The 13548-nt window shown below is 45.1% G+C and overlaps 2 protein-coding genes across 5 annotated transcripts in view; one reads left to right on the plus strand and one right to left on the minus strand.

Annotated features, from left to right (window-relative positions):
* Positions 1-13548, plus strand: part of LOC146206846 (uncharacterized protein ZK1073.1) — a 215999-nt gene that overhangs the window by 122347 nt on the left and 80104 nt on the right. The gene's annotated exons all lie outside the window — the stretch shown is intronic.
* LOC146206848 (uncharacterized) overlaps positions 4060-13548 on the minus strand; it is a 180882-nt gene continuing 171393 nt past the window's right edge. The window contains exons 4-5 of the mRNA XM_084591613.1: positions 10348-10432; positions 4060-5069 (exon numbers count right to left, since the gene is read on the minus strand). Coding sequence (XP_084447739.1) covers positions 10377-10432 — 56 coding nt within the window. The 3' untranslated portion in view covers positions 4060-5069; positions 10348-10376. The remainder of the gene's footprint in view (positions 5070-10347; positions 10433-13548) is intronic.

Here is a 13548-nt window from a genome sequence, read left to right on the forward strand (position 1 = left end):
CAATTACTTACAGGCAACGGCAAGATGTGGCTTTCTTGTTTCTTGTCCCTTGTCTTCGTGTTCGCGCTGTTTATATTAATAATGAATTAGTACCAACTCGCCCAACAAAGTATCTTGGGAAGAACAAAATGTCTGATAATTCCCAGCCACATATTTGCCTATGTTCCGATCCATGTATCTAGTGCCATTTTGACCCCATGCGCTTATTTTAGAAGCAATGGAGGTACTAGCAATAGTCTGGGATCAATCTTGCCGGACAATAACAGCGGTAGCAGTGACCGCGGCAAGAAGACAAAACAGTTAAGAAACCAGTCATCCTACAAATATGTAGATACACAGTTACGATATATACACTTTGCTGCCAGATGGCCTCCTGGGCAAGTGACGGTATAGAGTCGGGTTTTGTCTTTTAGCAAACTGGGCCCGCAAAAAATCACTTGTCAGCAAACACCTGAATTGCGAAACTGCTAATGCAGATCTTCTAGACAACTTTGGATCATCGCATATTAATGGTTTACTTTGGACCAGCCAAACAAAGATAATATTAGTTGTATGTAATTGGAGTTACAGTTTTTGGAGTTGAGAGATGTGCTTTTTTGATCAATAATTTCGCTCCGTGTATTGAATTGCCGCTTGCACTGCTGGTCAATTTTATAATTGAGCTTGTACTCTGTGCGAAGATTTATTTTGGAGGTCTATCTTTTTCTCGGGAACTATGACGTGTGAGAAAAGTTTGCAATCAATGCATTCAACATGAATAATATCACAAGCCTAAGTCAGTTTGATTTTTGTGATCAAGAAAACAACCATGGTTGACAATTTAATAATTTATTAGCAACTAAAAAACATTAGTTGTGATTTAGCTTTCGTTAATCCTAGTTGAATTGCGAAAGCAACGGCGGAAGCTTCTTTTGCCTGCTACATTATTCCCTTGTCACGCCCTATCAGTGTAAGGTGTTACATTACTGGGGACAATTAAGATCATCCTTTAATACTTTGAGGGCCGGATTTCTTTAGTGAAGTTCCCAGATGGACAAATTATTTTATTGCGGATTTTGAAAGTTCAATATGAGTAAAGTCAAGGAAAAGTTGTAGAAAAATATTAGGAACCGTATTTTGGAGTCAACGTTGCTCGACACTGCAAACTGAGGAAGCTCAGTAAACAAGGGGAGCAGCTCCTGAACTTCAGCCCCAACAAACATAGAAATAGGTTTTTGTGGCTCCTGTTCGGGAGTGGCCATAATGATCAAAATCAAGTTTCACGCGCCTTCGTTGCGATCACGTGGGGAAACCGAAACCGCGACCGTGCGACACGCTGCCGCGAGGATTCACTTCTCTTCGCAAGAAATTTCAAGCGCTGCTTATAAGTCCAGAGGTGGTAGCGCCTCCCAGTGAGCATGTATTGTCATTAGGGTGCAAAATTTCAAACGGAGGATTGAAACCGTACCGGTACGGCAAGAAAACCGACGCCGTACATTTACGGTAAAAACCCTCAAAGGGTTAAGGGCATGACGCGAGAGCATAAGCTGTCAGCCCACATATAAAGTCACGCTTCAACCAAGCCGTTTGGACGTGCCTGCGTGTCGTAGGGGTAACGGGAATGCAAACGCTTTTGGCAGGCTGGTTATGATATTACCCTCCCATATATGAAAGGCGACGCGAGTTGGCAGTTCTTGCCCGTGGCTTAGAGGTAACGCGAACTCAAATGACGTGGCAGGCTGATTCCACCGAGGCGAGAGAGAGAGAGAAGAAACCTTTATTTAGCCGGATAGTTATATAGGGCCGAATTACATTGCCCTACTAGATGGCCAACAGGTCAAGCCTGTTGGCGACCTCATAGGCGCGCTTGAGGATCCCGTCTTGTATGCACGGGTCCGAGCTGCGCAGCAGGGTCTCCCAGTCATCTGGGTGCAGGATTTCTCCTAATTCTGGAGGTGGGGGTCCCCCTTGCATTTCCAGAGTATGTGGGTGATGGTAGCTCTCTCATCGCAGTGTGCAGTCAGGAGAAAATTTGCTGGGGAAAATATGTGAGAGAACTGCCGGATTTGGAAAGGAGTTTGAAGTCTCCTCCAGGTAATTTCGTGTTCTGTACTAAGCCGCTTGTGCGGAGTTGGAAACTTCCTTCGGTCAAGGCGGAAGTCGTGAATTACGTCGTGAAATGATATCAGGTTATCCTTGGCTGTCCCCAGAGCGGAGATGGTCACCGCCCGGCCGACTAAACCTCGGGCTGTCTGGTGAGCCGCCTCGTTTTCAGGGTTGCCAGAATGTGCCTGTACCCAAATCAATTCAATGTCCCTACATGGGAAGGGAATCTTATTAAGAATATTAAGAGTAGATTGTGCAGTTATACCGCGGGCGAAATTGTGTATGGCAGTCTTGGAGTCGCTAATGATATCTGCCTCTGAATTTGTAATGGCTAAAGCGATGGCTGCCTCCTCAGCCATTACGGATGTGCCTACACGGCCTCCACCGAGGCGAAGCGCGCTTATATCCACGAAGCGTCACCTCCTATCCTCTGCCCGCGAAGCACACATCTGGAAGGAGCGAGCGGCACCGGTCGCCGAGTGCGGCGTCATCTGGCAAAGCGGAGCGAGCGACTGCGCGCGCGGCAGCGGCGCGGCGCCGAGGTCGACGACACCACCTGGCGGAGCTCGGCTGAAATGGTTGCTAGGCAACGGCTTATCAAGGCCATTGGTGCCCACCGACCACCGGCTACGCGACGAGGCGAAAACTGGCGTAATGTTTCTTTCGCAATAAAACATTTCTTAAAGGGCATAATTTTAGCCCCCGTGTGTAACGTAGCCGTTTCTGCTATAACAGAGAAATAGAGAACATTGCAACCAATAGAAAAGTATAAAAACAAAAATAAACTGCACCATACAAAATCTTAATCCAGCGTTGTGCTCCTATCCACGCTGCATGTATTTACAAGATAGCCAGAGAATTTCACGGTCACCGCTTTTATTGCGTCCGCTTAGCATTCAGACTTGAGAACCATTTTTTTTTTTTGTTTTCAGTCTCACACCACCTTAATTACAACCCGCTAGTAAATTTTCCTTTCGACTTGGCTAGCAACTGATCTCTGGGCCTTTTTCGTGTTTATTGGCTACAGACAAAGACCTCGGTAAGGTAGCTAATGTATGACAAGGCGGAAATCAGGTCTGGACACAACCAGGTTTGCGCTCCCTCCCTTTCCGGCTGCGTCCGCCAGGAGAAAACCACGTGCCCAGAAGTTTTGCACAAATTCCGGATGCAATTTTTTTGCATATTGTAGACCTTGCCACAACAGTCGGCCTATCTGCAGTTTCGCCTTCTGAAAGCTTATAGCTTTTCTTGCTGCTTAATTTGAAAAACACACCATGATGGTTCTTAGGACCATCTTAATCACTTGTTGTGAGCGCAGGACAAATTTGAGGACTCAAATTTTGTTCAGCATCGGCGTCTTAGACCATTTATGTTGGCAATATGATCATAAATATAGCTGACAGTAATCCAGAGTTCCTTTATTTTCAAAAATGTGACTCTATCACTCGCTGTGGCATCCTTAATTGGTGCAAACGTAAGCTGAGCCTTAAAAGCAAAAATTGTTGCTACATGTCTGAAGCTTAGAGCATTCCATCAGTATGTGCGCTTCTTACACAATATTGCCTCACAATTAAAGGGGCTCAAAACAGCTACAGCGATACAGTTTCCATATGCCTAGTATGTGAAAGAATGTCGATGTAAGATAACCTTCCCGCAAGAATTTTTGAAATGCAGCATTTGGAAGCAGAGTTATTTGCAATCAAAATTTGAATATCTGCGCCTTCGCAGCTTTCCTCCTCCTTTCAACTTTTTAGCGCGCGCAAAGGCTGGCCCTCCTCCACGGGTCTCGCCCACAGACTCGTCACAACTAACGCATTTGCGCTTTTATTTTTTTTTATTTATTTATTTTTTTTTTTTTTTTTTTTTTTTTTTTTTTTTTTTTTTTTTGCTTAGCGCCGCACGCCGCAACTTCCGTCTTGGCGCTTGCTTGCCGACGCGCCGCCGGGGGCCTCTCGTCGTCTGCTTCATCGTCATCGCCCTTCGGCACAACTCGGAAGTTTTGTTGGCGTTGACCTCACCTTCGATTTTGTGTTACGTCGTGTGCGCGACGGGTGCAGGACAGTTCTGGGCTAGACTGGCCACTCTCTTGAGTTCGCGAAGGCAGTTATCGAAGCGCTGAATTGTTGTTTTGACGGGACATATGAGCGGGAGGTTGTTACAGTGTGCAGTCCCTGGCTGCGAAGGCATTGGTAGTGACGGCAGGAAAAACATTCTGCATGAAGTGCCTCAAAACGTCAACCTCCGGAAACAGTGGCTACAGCTCATCGGATAGCCAGCGTCGGTTAAGAAAGCGTTTATCTACGTTTGTGGACGGCATTTTTTTCCGGATGCGTTTAGGTTTTACCCGGATGTGGTTCGCGATTTGGGGATCCCAACAAGACTGCGTCTGCGTGAAGGAGCGGTACCAACGCTGTTTCTTCCAACACTGCCGGTAAGTGTAAAATGAAAAGATTGTGATAATATTACCTTTAGACGCTTTATAACAGAACAGTGTTTTTTTTAATTTTTTTTAACTCAGGCGATCTTGCTCAGCGTTGTGGCATGCATAAGTAAGATTTGTCATGATCACTGTGAATTACACTGCTCAAAATAAACCAGTGGCGAGCTTACGATGGGATTTTGATATTTTTTACTGTTACGCTAGTCGACCCCACGTACCACCCATATAAGCCGTATACTATCGTCGTCGGGGTTCAGCAGCGCATTCTTCAACGGCGTGTACTTATGGGGGTCGAGTCCCATCTCGGTACTCATTCGCCGAAGTCGCTTTTCGAGCTTGGGGTCCATAATATCCGTACCGCAGCAAGGGCATGAGATGTTAGTGAAACACAAGAAATTCAGAATCGAGATCGCAGAGAGCGGTCTTCCGGGCGTTGCGGAGGGAAATTCTCTCGTGCACCTTGCCCGAACCTTGAAACCTCCGTGTTTAGGCTCCTCTTGCGTTTGACTATACGATGTCCCTTCGTGAAAGGTAACGATCGATTCTAAAAAAGAAAAAAAAAGGATGGGGATGAGGAGAAGGAGAAGGGAACTGCGTAGTTGTGCGCTGTGGTGTAGTTTGTCAGCCGCGGTTCGGCGTCAGCTGACTGCGGGAAAACGGCGAACGCGCGCGCCGACAGGAAGTAAACAAACTCTGTTCGGTGCCCGATTATTATCGCAGCATGAGTCCCGCCCTGTAGTTTTCTTTTTTTTTATTTTTTTTTACGCCGTTTGGTGTTTGTACAGAGCGCACCCTGAAATGTCGTGCGGATGGAGCCGCGTCCAAGTTCACCAACCGAGGCGACCAGGAAACACGTGAAAACCGAGATGGCCAGTTGATAAAAGAACGAAGAAAGAGAAGAAAGGAGGGACATTGTCAGGAATGAAGAGATAGAAACTGAAGAAAAAAATCAAAAGGAAGGGGGGGGGGGGGGGGTCGCGAATGAAACGTTATCACTTGCGTGAACTGGCTTAGGGCTGGTTCACACTGGCGACTCGCGGAGGTCGCGCGGCTCGATTCGTCACGGAGGGGGAGACCAGCGACAATCGTCGATCAATAGGGAGTGTTTCACATCGGAATGCGACTCGCTTCACGACAAACCCCTCTCCGAACGAGATTTGAACGAAGGCCCGGCTTTCGCGCCTTTACGGCTTCTGCTACCGCGCTCGGGGTAGATCAATTCGGACTCATTTCGGTTATGAATATGTGAAATTATCAGCGAAGAACCGGACCTTATGGTCATTCCCATGCTTAGGACTGTTTCAACCGCCAACGCGCTATAGTTCAACGAAGACGGAAGCGGCGGTGGTGTGTGCGCTGTTGTTAGCGTTCTCGCGAAATAGCAGATCACGAAATCGCCTCATGCCCGAGCGTCAAGCACATGACCAAGGATACGAGTACAAACGTGAATAAGTACGCTTCACTCTCGCAGTGCTCCTTAACATGTGTGCCCAACAACTGCGGGGGCAGTAAGTCGATCGTGCACACGCGCGCATGCACTCTTCAATTTTCCCGCCTTGGAAGGAGGCAGAAGCGCTGCGCATTGTCTCAGTTGCTTTGCGACTTCAAGTCGCGTCGCAAGAAATCGGTCAGCGAGCGACTCCATGGCGACTCCCTCAAACGGGTCGCTGGAGACTCGTTCGGGTCGCCCCCTCCGTGACGAATCGTGTCGCGCGACCTCCGCGAGTCGCCAGTGTGAACCAGCCTTTAGTCGCTCAAAGTTGTGCCTCTTTGTCCCTAAGCGATCAGTTGCCCATCGGAAGTGTAAGTGTTGGTTTTTACAGGAGCATGGACAGGAGTTATACACAACTAGATTTTTCTTGCGGAAAGGGGGGGGGGGGGGAGAGAGATAAACCGCAACAATGGAAGAGGACTTCTCCAAATGGCTCACCGACAACAATAAGAGCAGGAGCCTTCTCCGGTTCCTAGCGGAAAATAATTTGCACGGGTTCTTATGATATGCCTTATGGCAAGCTTGCCTATTAAAAAAAAAAAAGCGCGCGCATGCAACAATGCAACAATCGGGCGACACAGTTCGGCGCAATGTTACAAGTGGATCACAAATGCACATTTATTTTGGTCCCAGCATTGGACCTCGAAGGAAGTGGGCGTTGCGACTCCCCGGGCTACAGCGCCAAGTACTGCACGTAAAACGTTGTCATTCAGACTGACCATATTCTACAAGGCGAACAGGTAAAAATAGGAGAGGTAAGGCAATGCTGCGATACGAAAATTGGCAAGCTGCAATTCATATTAAATGTGTGGAGTCAGCTGCAGTGCCCAATAGCGCGAGCATAGGGCCTGGCCTCAACTTAACGAGTCTCAGTGCAGTCTTTAATAAAAGGCGACAATTTCTGCATATTATTAGGAGAAATTATTTTCAACCTCACCAAGAGTGCCCTTGGCAAATGCCTCTTGCATGTCTATACATAAAAAGAATGAAATTAATCATTATATAATACAAACAATTACAAAATGTTTCATCGTTGCAAACCATTGGAGAAGAGGTATGTACATTTGCTGACATATATTATTATGTAATGAGTTTTTAATTTCATCTATCTACAGACTGCCACCCAGCTATGCGGACATATTGCAAGAGCAGCAAATCGCCCATACAGCACTCTTTTGATGCCTGGCACATTACTAAAGATGCGTGCAGTTGCTTCCTTTGATAATTAGGGCGAACACATGGTAATAACATTATTCTATACTGCATTTAAGAAGTTGAAATCTATGAGCTGTGAAGCAATAGAACCATGGATCCAGACAATCACAAGTCATGTTTACTATGTTGCTGCCCTGGGCCAGGGTGATGGTGACCTGATCATCAGCATGTGGTGCAACCTGTTGAACCACATATGCGATAAGCATGATGGCCATGATAGACCATACAGCAAATGCCTGCATGAGCTCCTTGCAAACAGGCAAGGGGTGAGCAGACGTAATCTGTTTTGTATAGGTTTTTTTTTTTGTAAAGTTTTCACTTTGATGTTGTTTGGAAGGTGCACGGCTCACATTTGTGGCATTTGTCAACCAATGATAAATTTAAGAGATAGGTAATGCAAATAGAACTTCACGAAAAAAACTTTATTTACATCCGCACATAACAGCAAGCTCACATGTGACATAGCCGAGAAAGAAACCCATAATGAAGTGAAGAAACAGAATAATGTAAATATGAGTGCTGAGACTGCAAGATATTTTAATACTGAGGCAGCTTGGTTATACATGCCAGTGTGGAACACAAATACAATGGGATTTTCCATACTCTCCTATACTGACAATTTTAAAGAAGACAATGTGCAGCATGTTTGCTCGACAGCATCTCTTAGATTTCTTTTCACAGTAATATTGCCGCGAAACCTTCAAACAGTATTTGTTGTTTTTTAACAGCCGCCGGCATACAGGCTTATCACTCTGATTCTGCACCGCGTATCAGTTCCGTAATCTTTGTTTGTTAATGCTCGATGTCGCAAGTCACACCTTTATCAGTTTTGTTGTAGCGAAAGATGCACCGAGATCTGTCTCGAAGGTTCCGGCCACTCGGGTGTCTTTCCACAATGTTCCAGCCCGTGCTGGTAGCTGTTTGCGACGTTATCTAGATTGTTCTGTGCAGCCTTTAAATTGAGCGTTGCCGAGTGTGACGGGCATTCTTTGTTCGACGACCGACGAGCGCGTTTGTTGCTATCGCCGCCACCGAGTTGCTTAGTTCTTTTGCGGGCGCAAGTCAGCCCAAATAAACAGTTTCTTTAGTGCAATCATCGACCCTTCAATTGTGTCGTCGACCTCGTCACCACTACGTGACAATATAGTAGTACAAGACCTGGTGTCTTTTTTTTGAATATTGTGCTAAAACTGTTGTCAGCTGCAATGCAGCAGCTGTAAACAGGTTCAGCATCTACGATGGACTAGTATACACACCAACACTGCAATTCATTTGTCAAATATATATATATATATATATATATATATATATATATATATATATATATATATATATATATATATATATATATATAGTTTTTTTTATGCATATATTGTTAACAGATTTATGTGCTTTCAAGAAGCTGAACTCCATTCTGAAGAAATCCCGGTTTTTGATTGACACTCGACAACTGTCTCCCAAAGCCCAAACATCTTCCCTTGAATCTTTTCACAGCTTTGTCATCAAGTTTGCTCCCAAATCAATTGCATACTCGGATGGTGGGATGCAAGTAAGGTAAGCTGAATGAAAGAGAAGACTAATACATTATTTTTCACTCCAGTATGGCTATGTAGTCCAGCTTTTCTCCATGGCATGTGCAAACAATGAATCCTTGCATGAAGCTTTTAATGTATGTACTACATAATATTGTCATTATAAAAGGAGGAGGCCAGAGGAAACAGAACACAGTGCGAAAACGAAAAACAGAAGTTCATCTATGAAAGCTTGTGCTTCATTTGCTCCATTTCCTTTTGCTCCTTTTGATTCTTCAACTTGCTAAGCAGCCCATTGGAACTTGCAACTAAGCAAATCGCTTTTAGTTTGTGCTATGGAATAGCCCTGGAGGGCTGAAAAATAGCTTTGTGACCAATTTCAAGCACCTCAAAACAGTCTTTCTCATGGTGTAGTGCTGAGGTTTGGAGAAAATGAGAAAAAGAGTTCGAATGTCTTTTTTTTTTTTTAATGTGAGGATGGAGAAGCTGCTGTGTTACTGGACGCATTTGGCGCCTTCTTTTCATGGAAGTTGGGCTTTTAGTGCAGTGCTTGATCTGGAGCTCTCATGTTATCAGCCCAGGTGAAACGAGACCCTACAATTGCGGTTCACAGGAGTCGACCCTGAGAGCTGCCAAAAAAAAGTGCCCACCACGTAACTCAATTCCAACTTCTGCATAAAGTAGGCACCCAATGCACCTTATGAGCCAGCTGCCACAATCCTTCCATCCTTACAGTAAATGCACTGCTGTAAAATTACCTGAACTTATCTTGTGTTTTCTTTTCGAAACTTGAACACTGCCATGTCAAATGTAGTTATCATACATTTGGAGGAGACTGCAGTGCACACTTCTGACATTCAAGGATGCTTCATATAATATGGTGAAAACATATTTGGTAGGATGGTAGCACTAGCCATTCTGTAATCCCCTTCCATGGAAAAAGTGAGACAGGAGGCTATAGACCTACTGCACAGGCCACCCAAGGGTCTTCATTGAAAGTCATTGCTGTTATATTAGAATAGGCAGTTGGGATGAGATAAATAACAGCGCACCAGCAATACATGCAGACAGAAATGACATGAACTGAGACACTGCAATGACACAAAGTTGAGAGCAAGCATGGAGGGCTGGCTGGAAAAACACTTCGTCTCTCTTTTGTGCTCCTCATCTTAGTGCAGTCGAACTGGAAGTTATCAGCGCAAGCTTCCAACCCCTCTAGAACCGTCTCGAATGTCCCGAAGCTACTGTATTGAAACTGAAAGAATGCTCAAGGTTCACTTGATCACTTGGACTAATGGTGATCGCTAGAATACAACAGCAGGGAGAACACGGGTGATTCACGATGTGATGTTGTATAGCCCATGTCATACATTCATTTTGCTGCTTGAAGATTATTGCATCACATTCTTAATTTGATATAAAGGTGCTGGATATAGAAGCTAAAACAGAAGCAATCTCTGCTGCACTGATGTGAATATAATGCATAATGGTTCCTTATAGTAGCCTCTACTTGGCATAATTTTGCTAGTAGGCAACAAGAAACACATTTTTTTCCAAAGTATGAGAAAGTCATTCATATTTACCTTCTTTTTAAGTCACATCTGGCTGTTATTCACTTCAATGAAAGTTCTTCTAAGCTCCAGGCACAAAAAAAGAAAGAGAGGACGGCTGGAAAGTGAAACGGCAAAATCATGAAAAGGACACTTAAGTGTCGCTCCAGTGAAAATGGAGCATACTTTTTGTAGAACTTTTATAAGTAGAACAAAGTTCTACTTATAATAATACACAAAAACTAAGTGAACTGTTGTATTCATGATGACTATTTCACGCAGCGTACGTCCAGAGGCTCCTCCAGGATGCGGAGAAACGGTCTCAGGGCTCTTTACACAGAGAGACAGCTGCAAGCATAGCTTCAGAGCACCACCTTTGACTGATGCCTACTAAAGCCCGTCAAAAGAAGAACTAATTGCTGCACACAGGCACATATTTGCGCTTCATCATGGCTACTCAATTGCACAGTACAAGTGTCAGTGTACTTAAACCAAATGCTCAACAAACTGGCATCAGCGCCGCAAAGCCTTGGCCGCTGGAGCCAAAACAATTGTTTCAATATTTTTCTGCGACTAACAATAGCTGGAGCGCAGTTTCATATGACTTTTTCTGTCCGACTGAGTGCAGTCTTGTACCAATGTCTCTGTGTTTCGCTTCTGGCTGTGGCCAAGCAAAAGTGCACACAAAACATGTTGTTGTTTGCTTATCGCGGCAACTCCACATGGTGTGCGACCGCTCGCAGGCCCTTCAAGTATTGCATCAAAGCTGCCGCTTGAAACAAAAAGTAGGAAAGGCAGAGCAACTGTGGGTTCAGGGTATGTGTAAGGCAAGATTGCGAATAATTATGCCGATCAGAGTTGTTCAGCTTCTTGAGGCCAAGCTGGAAGTAAATGGAAGTAATTAAAGTGAGCCGACTTCACAAGTGACCATGTCACATCTCTTCACGGGCTCGCTGTTCCCCATCCGTTAAGCTGCACAGTTTATAAGACAACAGTGTAAATGCGCTGATTATTATTATGTGCACGAAATAATGCTGTGTTCTTAGCGGTAATTTATACTGCTGAGCGACTAAGAAAGCTCAGCGCTTCGCCGCGGAGAGAATTTTTTTTTAATAATATCAATTGTTTACTGCCTCAGGACATAATGGAATATGCTCTAGGACTTATCTAGAGAAATGCTGTAGGCCTTCTCTTGAAATAAAGTTGTTTTCTTTCTTTCTTCGGTGCCTCCCCATCACTGCGCGTCATATGAAACCTTGCAAGTGGCAGATACGTGTTTACCGCGGCGGCTTCTATCTCTCCAGCTCAACTGCTCAGTCGTTTGTGGTGAAACTGCAGACGGAGTTTTGATATTGCGGTAACTTTTAGTTGCTCGTAGTTAGTTAAGTAAGGGTGCTTAATTCGTTGCTGCTGCGTACAATGCGAACCCGCAATCTGCGCCGGTATCAGGGGCCAAAAGCTGCCAACGCCGGCACATGATACCACGGGTTCGCGCATCGCGCACGGCCGAGCCAGGTAGATACAGTTGTATTATCTAATTTACTATAAGACAAAGGTTTATGCGCTACAAACTTACTACGTGACAAAACGAGTTTGACGCAATCAAGTCAACAGTTCAGACGGTAGGATTTTAAAAGTCGCCACAGTAATGGTACATCGCAACAATGACTAACTCATTGCACCCGTGAAACCGTCGTTTATCTGTGCGCTATATTCAGGCTAGTAAACACATTACTTACCAGCGTATGCTGTTGCCTTGACTCGATCTGAGGTGCGTATTTTGGTTTGGTGGACACGGGAACGGAGCGGTTGCCTCCGAAATTTTGCTGCACTACGTACGGCGCGGTGCACTGGGGCACGGCATTTAAGGCACCGACCTAAGCTGGAGACCGGTAAGCCGATTTCGAAGTCCATTTCGCATGGGAGACACAAGAAACGAGAACATACACAGGTGGAAAGCGCCCCGCAGGGAACTGAAACGAGGTCGCCGCGCGCGATCGCGCCTTGCTTACCGCTGTTACCGCGGTGCCCGCGCGATAGCGGAAGTGCAAGAAAAAAAGATTTCAAACAAATGTTTCTGTCTACAAAACATTCTAATTTTCTTTCCTGATAAAAGTTAAGCGCATTACAATTATTTTGCCATAAGTGGTAGTTTTATGGATGCGTGACGTCGCAAAGAAGCAGACTAATAGTCATTCGAAAACGCGTGCACGTAGACGCGTTGCACGGAGGGGACGGGGGACTGCAAAAGTGGAAGGAAAGAGAGCGCCAACTTTAGAATAGGATTGCGGGACCTGTGCTGCGCGTAGACGTGTTTTATTACGTTCAGATGTGTATCGCAGCATAACCTAGCGACTGAGATAGTTTGCGAGCAATGCTCGGGAGGTGTTTGTGGGCCCCTTTAAAAGCTGTCCCAGACACCTGCATGAGTAAAAATGAATAAAAGTACGACCTCATTTTTTTCCAGCATCTCCTTTCATTGTGGGCTCTGGCCGAGCTGCGAAGGTCGTAAAGATATCTTCTCTCCCGCGGACTCATTGGGGTAATTAAAGGCCTCAACTAATCTGTGCCCTATTGCGTGCCTGACCAGCGAAGCCGTGGGACGTACCATGTTCTCCGCTCAGCACATGAGGAGAGCGAGTGCCATCTTTACGCCAATTTTCATTTAGGGGGAACAAAAATTCCATGTGATACGGAAAAAAGTAAAAGTACTTCACCTCTGTCTTGTGACTAAACACGTTTTGAAAAGTAGCAATCGGAAAGCTAGAAAGTCACTTCATTCTCGTATGCATTCCACTTGTGTAGCGAAAAGAAACATTTCTGTTAAATAATATTTCCGGCATTTTATACTTGAAGAATTCTAACACAACAATTGAGCAATTTTATGCCCTATAAAAAATGACCAATGCAGCAAAGATTCGCCTTCAAATTAGATAAAATACCTCTTTAAAACCCATCTTCGTGAGGCTGAACATTTAGAAGCAATAAAGGGGCTTTAAATGGTTGCTGCGGGCTTGTGAAGAAACGCTGGAGTGGCAGGCCGAGACTTCGCTTAACACACAATTGCGCCCTGCAGCTACCAGCACCGATGTTGTCGTGACGCTGGGACTAAGTCGACCCGGCCTTCACTTGGTAGCGTGCAGAGACTCAGGGTTGATGAAGCATTGAATCTTCGAAGTTGGTAAAATATATGCAAGCAGGTTTAGTGGCACTTTGAGAAAACTTATTTACATG

This window comes from Amblyomma maculatum, chromosome 1, assembly GCF_055883805.1.
Source record: "Amblyomma maculatum isolate TAMU_Amacu chromosome 1, ASM5588380v1, whole genome shotgun sequence".
Lineage (NCBI taxonomy): Eukaryota > Metazoa > Arthropoda > Arachnida > Ixodida > Ixodidae > Amblyomma > Amblyomma maculatum.